Raw genomic sequence first — 8,880 nt, forward strand, 5'->3', positions numbered from 1 at the left:
TTTTTTTTTTTTTTAGAAAATATCCGTTTCGCTAGATCCCTCAGCTGGGATCATGTAGAGCCCTTTGAAGCTGCATTAAAACTGCAATTTGGACCTTCAACCATTGAGAAAAATCCTGGAATGTTTTCCTCAAAAACCTTAATTTCCTTTAGGCGTGTAAATTATCAGTAAATTTTAATTCTGGGGTGAATTCAGCAGCTTGTTTTCCCTCTCATTTCCCTCTCAGCTGCTTGATTTCTGTGCTTCATCTTTGCACCACAAGAGGGAGTTATTATTCCTTCAGTGTCTCATTCACACTCTGTGTCTACTTGAGACCAGTGAGGTCTGATTGTTATCGTGTGTGTTCCTTTTCCCTTAGTTCGCCTCAGGGTGTTCAGAATGGCCACAAAACATGCTCACCACTTGCATTACAATAATAAAACATTGTAAACCAAGCAGTCCTATTGTCATGGGTTTTGCAGCTCTGGGCTTGCCCTGGGTATTTGTTACTCCAGGAGGCCAATTTAATGCCTCTCATGGGGGATGTCATAGGCAGGATAGCCCTTCATGGCATGTTATGCTTGGCGGGGGTCTTCCTTAGTCTAAGAGGGGTGTCTAATTCAATCTCTGTGTGAAAATCCAAACCTTTGGATGTCCCTGTAGGAGCGGTGAATGCAAGCGCTGGCTATGTAGAGGTAGAGCTGAGGTAAACGAAAACAAGAAGCCCAAGTGGATTATGTAGAGACGGGTTGTGCTTACATTTGTGAAACTCTGTGCTCATTTTTTTTCTTTTTTCTTTTTTTTTAACCACATGCAATAATATGGTGAATCTCACTAAAATGCACATAGGTCATTTTATAATACAAGGAAAATAGGAGCATAAAGTAAATATAATATTTTTGCATTGTGACAATATTAATATTTTTGCTCAGTTAAGAAACCATCACCTAAATTTTCGTTATTGTAATGCATTTTTGTCATTTACAGTTTTTTAAGGTGATTCTTGTTAAATTATTGTTTTTATGATATTTTTGCATATCGTTTAAAAAATATATATTTAAATCAGCACAAATATTTAGGTCACATTTTATCCCGAAATATTGGAATAGTTATTTGAAATAAAATAAATTAAATTAAAAGAAAAAAATCTGCACATCAAATGCTGCCATAATGTTTAGAATTTTACTAAATTTACAATTTTAATAATAATGTTTACTTGTTTGTTTGTTTTTACACTGTGAAATGTTGTTGTTTTATTTTATGGTCATTGGAGTTGGTGGCAAAATGTGCTTATCCTAAAATATAATATAATATAACAATAAAATTAAATTGAAAATCTGCTTTACCATTTTAATTATATTTATTTATTTAATTTTCCCAGTGTGAAATTTTATTATTTTTGTATTTTATGGTCTTTGGAATTGTTGGCAAGTTGTACTTTTCTTGAAATGAAATGAAATGAAATGAAATGAAATGAAATAAAATAAAATAAAGCACCACAAATGCTACCATGATGTTTATAATTTCACCAAATTTACCATTTTAATAATCTTTATTTATTTTTGCAGTGTGAAATGAATTAAACTAAACTTTAAAAAAAAAAAAATCCTTACATTAAATATTAAATATTTATTCATTTATTTATTCTTTGTGGTAATGTATGACCTGGACATATTTTTGCCAGTTTTTTTAAGTTGCCTAAAGTGCACTAGAATAAAGTTCAGGCTAGTACATTTTGGAATGTATTGTGAAACCTTTAAGAGTCTTGAAGTGCCAAACCAAATACCAAAACCTTTTCTCAACCCAACATTTCCTGCTCATCTTCTCTGCCGTGTGACGCATTTCATTTCTTCTCTGTAGAGTGATGAGGAAGAGGATGATGAGGTATGCGTGTATCTGTGTGCTTTTCTGCACTTGTGCATGGAGGGGTTTCACGTTTTCTTCCTGTGATTCCACTGACCTGTAATGTCTAGCATGTATTACCAGAGCATATCCAAGTTTGTACAGCATTTAGAGGCAATAAGGAATTCAGTGATCAATATTCGTATCGTTTCTAATCATATACAACAATTGTGAATCTCCATGTGGATTTCAACAGAAGATTAGAGCATGTTAAACTAAACATGATGTTGAACAAAGCTGATACAGATGTCAAACTATTTCAAGATCAGCTCTGAGTTGAAAGTCTGCTATTAATAATTCAAGACTATAACATTGAATGTCTGGAACTTTTTGACTTGAGTCTTGATGCACTAATAAACGACTAATGTGTGAATAAAATACTAAACCACTGGGGTGATATGTATTTTTTGTTTTCGAGTATGGTGAGATTATTTTTAACCATATATTGGAATAACTATTAGTATTAGTAAACAACGGAAATGTATAGAACTATCGAATAAAATAAGGAGTGTAATGTCTGACTGAATTCATTTCTTTATTATTTCTCTCCTCAGAGTGGAAAGTTTGCAGGGACTCCTCTGGAGGGTCAAGAGAGCCAGGGTTTGGGCTACACGGAGGACGTGGCTGAACATGAGCAGATGACTGCAGTACTTCGCACCAGCCTGCAGGGCGGCGATAGTCCATCTTCTGTACTCCCCGGCCTCCGCACACGGACTCGAGCCACTCGAGGTACATTTGTGTAGTTAGGGCTACAGATAATGCTGATTTATGGTAGTTGTAGCAATCCTTTGACGCAAAAGTTCTCTTTTTCTTGTGTCTCTTTTGTAGGTCATACAGCACTTTTGTCCACTGCAAATGAAGACACTTCTAATTGCACAAATGATACGGCGGATGAAATCATGGAACGCATTGTGAAATCAGCCACTCAGGGGCCCAGTCAGCGCACACAGCCCCGTGAGAGGAGACGCTCCAGAGCCAACCGCAAATCCTGTGAGTCTGGGAGTACCACCCACAACTCGTTCTGATGTTGTCATGTCATTCCACACATGTAAGACCTTCATTCATCTTTGTAACACCAAATTAAGATATTTGTAATGAAATCCGGAGCTTTCTGACCCTGCATAGACAGCAATGCAACTGACAAGTTAACCCTCAAAGACTGAGACAGCTGCCCGCGGCTAAAAATAACTATTGTTCTTTAATATTTAATAACTTTTGAGTCTCATTTGGATATTCAGAGGTTCCGTAGTGAGCGTGATTACGTCATCACATTTCCTCAGCACTGATTCGTCAGATGAAACCAATGTGTTTCGGTCCTCTGAGCCAAACAGGAACGATTGTTGATGCTTAGTCCCACCCCTCTGCCCAGATTGGTTCAAACTGTCATCTATTCAACTAATAAACATAAGGTGCGTTCCGATCGACAGGGTCCCTACGCAGTGTTCACTGCTCCCTACTCCCTTAGCACGGTATATCCGTTGAAGTGGACTTCGCTGACAATAATCGCTCATTTGGAATGCCCTGGAACGTCATCAAAGCAAATCAACGGCAGGGTCACGCATTTTATGATACAACATAAATAAATATTGTAATTTATTTTACTTTCAAATTTAAATACATATAAAATACATATAAACTTATGTATATAATAAATATAGTCAAAATGTATATGTTTAGACCGTTAATAGATTGCAGTGGTCTTATCTCGCGCACTTTCTTTCCAACACGCCTCACCTTGCCGGTTTTACTTTCATTCATACTATACAATATGCAAATGTCATACATGAATCGCCATAACCATTCATAAACACTCTAATTTGTATAATAATAACAACATTTATTGCAACCGCTCCATTGCAGAGCCTTTAAAAAACTTTAACGGCTCTGCTCCATCGTTAGTTCTAATTGGTGACGCGGTGCGCAATGACAGTTGGGTAATTTTCCCCGTCCACTTCCTGTGAAGTGATGTACCGATGTTCCCTTATTCCCTATGCCGTTCGCAGTGCCCTTCGAACTGAACATGTTCGCTCCCTTCGGTTTGGAATCTCACTTAAGATGGCGGAATACCCTGTGAAGTCCACTTCGCAGTCCACTTACGGTCGAATGGAACGCACCTATAGCTTTTGGTCTTTTGAACCACTGATTAGCATATTTCTTTGCAAGTCTGGACAAACGCAAAGTGAAAGTAAAGTGCTTTTTGCGTGCATGAAAACAAACGCAAAATAACATTTGCATGACAGCATTCTTTGAAAAAGCACAGAACAGAGCCTTTGACATAACACAAACCAAAAATAAGGATGAAACAGCAGTACATATGGATAAAAGCTCTGGAAAATTCGCGTCACTAAACGATGTCCCGGTAAAATAGATTTCGACTCAGACTACAGCCAGCAGATCAATCTATTTGGTTATTATATTATGTAACTAATTCTTATATAGTTTGTAAAGATTATTTGCAAATTTTTTCTGTTGCACTCGGTATATTTCTCTCTCATTTTGTGTGTAGTTTGTGAATAATTTAGACTGTTTATATTTTCGTTGCACAAGACAATTTGTGCAGTTGTTTTCACTACTTCCTATACTGTTTGTGTTTATTGTTCATACTCAGATCTTAAAAAGTAACTTTTTTTTACTGTGTTTTGCTATTATATAACACTGTTTCTGCTATGACTTTATTCCTGAAACGTTTTTGACAGGTTTATATTGTCAATAAACTAAATAGGCCTGTTTTTCATTGAAAAGCGCCTATCATAATATTGTAATATATGGCTATAACTTGCTTGGGGAATGTTATATATAGACAAAATTTTATTTAAAAGTGTAAAACACCTAAATACAAATTTCTAAAGAAAAACCTCAGGAGTTTTTGAGTACACAGTAAAAAACACCCAATTGTTGCTAGCGTTTTTCCAAAAATTCTGGAAATTCACCTTATTTTTTGAGAAAACAAAAGGAAAATTGTAATGTTAAATTAGCTAGACATAAAGTTCAAGTTCGTATGTTTATAATGATATATGACAATTGATGCTGACTGCTAAAATCATTCTGAGAAAAACAAAGAAACGTACAGGTGCCTCAAAAATGTTCTAGGTCTTTAAGGGTCCCAGATAGCACCATACGTCTGCAAGATGTCTGTTAAAGGTCTCTTGATCTGGAAAGCATCTGCTGTTTACAAATGTCTGGCAGACGTCTGTAAGATGACAGTTTTAAATACATTCTAATTCATAAACATCTTAAAGACGTCTATTGACATCTGATAGGAAACGTCCTGTAGACGTATTGCAGATGAGCAAACTACGTCTTGCTGATGTCTTGCAGATGTAAATGCAGATGTCAAATAGAGATGTACGTGTGCTATCAGGGGGTTAAATAATTCTTGTTTTAAAATTTGATTATATTTGGTGATTTATTGCTATCATTGTATTAGCTTAAATAGTGTTTATTGTAATTTTAAATAATAATAGTAGGAGTTTTATCTCTTTTATTTTCTCTACAGTAAGAAGAACACTGAAGAACGGTCTTACGCCAGAGGAGGCGCAGGCGCTGGGATTGGCCAGCAGCTCTGAGATGCAAGTGTGAGACAAACAGCAGCCGCTCAGGGTCTCGGCACACACATCTAAACACAAACGAGCTGGAACGGGTCACTTTAGCTCGAGTTTGCTTTCCTCTGGAGCAGGTGCATGTTTCTGGGTTTGTGTTTTAGGACGGTTATTGCTGTGGACAATTTGTATTCTCACAGGTGAAAGGGATTATAATCACTAACCCACTATACTATACTTATCCTGGGACGTGTAGTCAGACCATACTCCATTTACTAGCTTTTGCATTTTGTCCCAAGGTGGTCTAAGAGAATCATCGAAACCACTCAGGTGCATGTTCACTGTTAATGATATCCCAAATCATTTGAATGCATTTTTGAAAGAGAACAAGCACAGTTGCAGCGCAACTTCCTGATGCACAACATTTGTAGACGCTCTCAAACACAGCCTGTAGAATGCTGATTGTCCAGTTCTCCAGTACAGAGACGAACGTCCGTCTCTTACCGCTGTGGCCTTCAGAACGATCCCAAAGAACTGTGTTTGAACATGACTGGATGCCGTCTCACCGTTTTTGTTTGTACTGGCTGTTTGAATTCAAAAGGCATTGAATAGTAGCACCTTTAGCGTTCATATTTCATTTAAATCAGCAGCGATTCTTCTCTGGTTTACTGCTGTGCTAAAACTTGTTTGTTTTTTCCTGTTTTAAAAAAGCAGGGCTTCTCATGTCACGTGTTCGAGTGCTTTCAGATAGCTTGAAGTTGAACAAGCGTTACAGGGAAAAAAATAATCTCAAAACCTTTTAATTTCTGCTGAACCCTGACGTGTTCTTGTGCGATCGAAACCTGTTTAACTTGGATGAAGATGATCAAATTACTTTGCACACAAATGAGAACAAACTAGAAATTCGTCTTTCTCTTTTTCCCTCCAACCGTGTCAGTTCCTCATACTTTATCTTTATAGTAATACATTCATTTCACAATTTACAACACGCAGAAGTAAACACTCGTCTATTTAAATGAAAGGACTTCTAGCCATATTTGGTTAAAAAAAATGATGGCATTATAAAATGAGTGCCTTGAAGAAATGCTTTTTTTTTTTTGTGGGAATCAGATTATTTGGCCAGGAAAGGAAGGAAGAGGACATTTAAGGGCATGTTAAATGATTGATAGTTGCGATAGATGCAAAATGTACAATTCTGTCATTAGTTCCTCTCCCTAGATTATTCTAATATACACTGGGAAAAAAAAAAACAATTTGAGTAAACCTAAAATTTTAAGTTAAATCAATTTAAATATAACATCAGGGTAACAAATTATTTAAGTTGTCACGTAGTACAACTTAACTTTTTAAGTTGACTAAACTTTTTTGAGTTGACTAAACTAAAAATGATGAGGCAGCCAGGTAAATTATTTAAGTTGATTCAACAAATTGATTTTTTTACAGTGTATGAATTGAATATAAATTGGATGTTTCGATCAAAATGTAAGTTAAAAGTTAACTTTCTAGAGATCAGTGAATAAAAGAAAGTTAGGTTATGACTTCATATTACAGCCCGCAAGTCATTTGGACTGGTTTTGGTGCTTCTTCATTTTAACAACGATAGGTCAAAGTACATGGGTGTATGGAAAGAGTATGATGAGTCTTCAAAATATTAAACATTTCTACAGAACCACTAGATTTAGTGATTCAATCACTGCGGTAAATTCGATCAGTTTCAGTTTTTTTTAGAAATTGCCCAGATTTACCAGAGACCCGTGTCCACTGTCAATACTAATAGTACCATTCAGCACCTTATCATGTGTAGCATGCAATTTCGAAAGGAATTGGAAAATTGAGTATTATAGACTTTTTGTTTTCACCTTTTTCCCTCAGATTTTTATTCTGAGTATTATGTGGATAAGAGATTAGATACGTGTAAAGTAGAACCTTGATGTAGAGGCTAAACATGAGAGAGATGCTGTACAATTGTGTAAATGTCACTTTTTTTGTTGTGTTCATGTTTTGTCTGTATTTTGTATAGAATAGTGTATTATAGGTCAAAAGCAGTGTTATTCTGTGAAAATTCTAATTTAAGAGAAAATAAGCCATGCATGGTTCAAACGATAACAAACGTCAGCAGGCGAGGTCAATATTTTGTGAGCCTGTGACGTCTCGGTACCCTGTGAACGTAGCTTTTGTTTCATGTGTTTACGCGGCACAGACTTGAAACATTGTCATGCACCCATCAGCTCTGCTCAAATGGCCTTTGATATTATTGCACTCGCATACAGTTTCACCCATTGCTACAAGTGCCATAAAAAGTTGGTTTTGAGTAAAAGATCGAGAATGTGAAAATTTGACTTCTAAATTCCAAACGGAAAAAGCATTTACTGTACTTTGCAATAAAAAGCTTTTACAGCAACACCCAGAATATAGAGTTGGACTATTTCTTTCTTGATAACTGTGTAATTGTTTTTAGTTGAACAAACGGGGCTAAACCACTTAATGGCAGAAGAAACGTGCCATAGCACTTTCCAAAGCTTTTGAAGATACACGTTCAAATTTGACCGATCGCGCTCAGCAGCGCAAAGTCCATTCGGTGCTTGCTTGATATTGTAGATTTAAGTAGCAAATGAGAATGGCTTAAGTTCTTCAATATATCTTGAGACAAATGTCTTCATAATGATTTTCAGTTTTGTTTAAAGATAATTGGACATTGCCAACAAAACATTGTATGGGTCAAAATTACAGATTTTTCTTTTATGCTAAAAATCATTAGGATATTAAGTAAAAATCATGTTCCATGAAGAGCATTTGTCAATTTCCTATCATAAATATATCAAAACTTTTTAGATTAGTAATATGCATTGCTAAGAACTTCATTTGGACAACTTTAAAGGCGATTTTCTCAATATTTCGATTTTTTTGCAACCTCAGATTCCAGATAGTCAAATAGTTGTATCCCAACCAGTGTCCTATACTAACAAACCATTAATTGAAAACTTATTAAGAAAAATGTACTCTTATGACTGGTTTTGTGATCGTGGGTCACATGTAGTCTCATTATTAGGTAAAGTCAGATGTAAAGTTGCAATTCACTGATTCCTGAGACATGGGACAAAACATGTCCAGCAATTGTCACTGCTATTAGGTTTAAAAATTAAAATATTTTTAATTGTAAATGTTATGAGGGATTACTAATAGAATGTATTTAACACAATTATCCCCTTCAGTGTAAATGTATTATTCATTATTTTTTAAATCTGAAACTTATTGTCTTCTTATTTTCAATGATGAAAAACCTTGTTTTATCATAAGCAACACTTAAGACTTGTTTTGTGGTCCAGGGTCACATATGAGATATTATTAAGTCGCTGGGGTATATTTGTAGCAATAGCCAAAAATACATGTATGGGTCAAAATTATCGATTTTCTTTTATGCCAAAAATCATTAAGATAATAAGTAAAAATCATGTTCCAT

At 35.5% G+C, this 8,880-nt stretch overlaps 1 protein-coding gene across 2 annotated transcripts in view; it reads left to right on the forward strand.

Moving 5' to 3' along the window:
• The window catches only part of fhod3b (formin homology 2 domain containing 3b), a 247,069-nt gene extending 239,246 nt beyond the window's left edge, over positions 1–7,823 (forward strand). Inside the window, exons 23-26 of one of the 2 annotated variants that reach the window (XM_073846964.1) lie at positions 1,840–1,863; positions 2,436–2,610; positions 2,710–2,871; positions 5,378–7,823. In XM_073846964.1, coding sequence (XP_073703065.1) covers positions 1,840–1,863; positions 2,436–2,610; positions 2,710–2,871; positions 5,378–5,460 — 444 coding nt within the window. In that variant the 3' untranslated portion in view covers positions 5,461–7,823. The remainder of the gene's footprint in view (positions 1–1,839; positions 1,864–2,435; positions 2,611–2,709; positions 2,872–5,377) is intronic. The other variant, XM_073846965.1, reaches the window with a different exon arrangement.
• The last annotated feature ends 1,057 nt before the right edge of the window (positions 7,824–8,880 follow it).

This window comes from Garra rufa, chromosome 9 (assembly GCF_049309525.1).
Source record: "Garra rufa chromosome 9, GarRuf1.0, whole genome shotgun sequence".
NCBI lineage: Eukaryota > Metazoa > Chordata > Actinopteri > Cypriniformes > Cyprinidae > Garra > Garra rufa.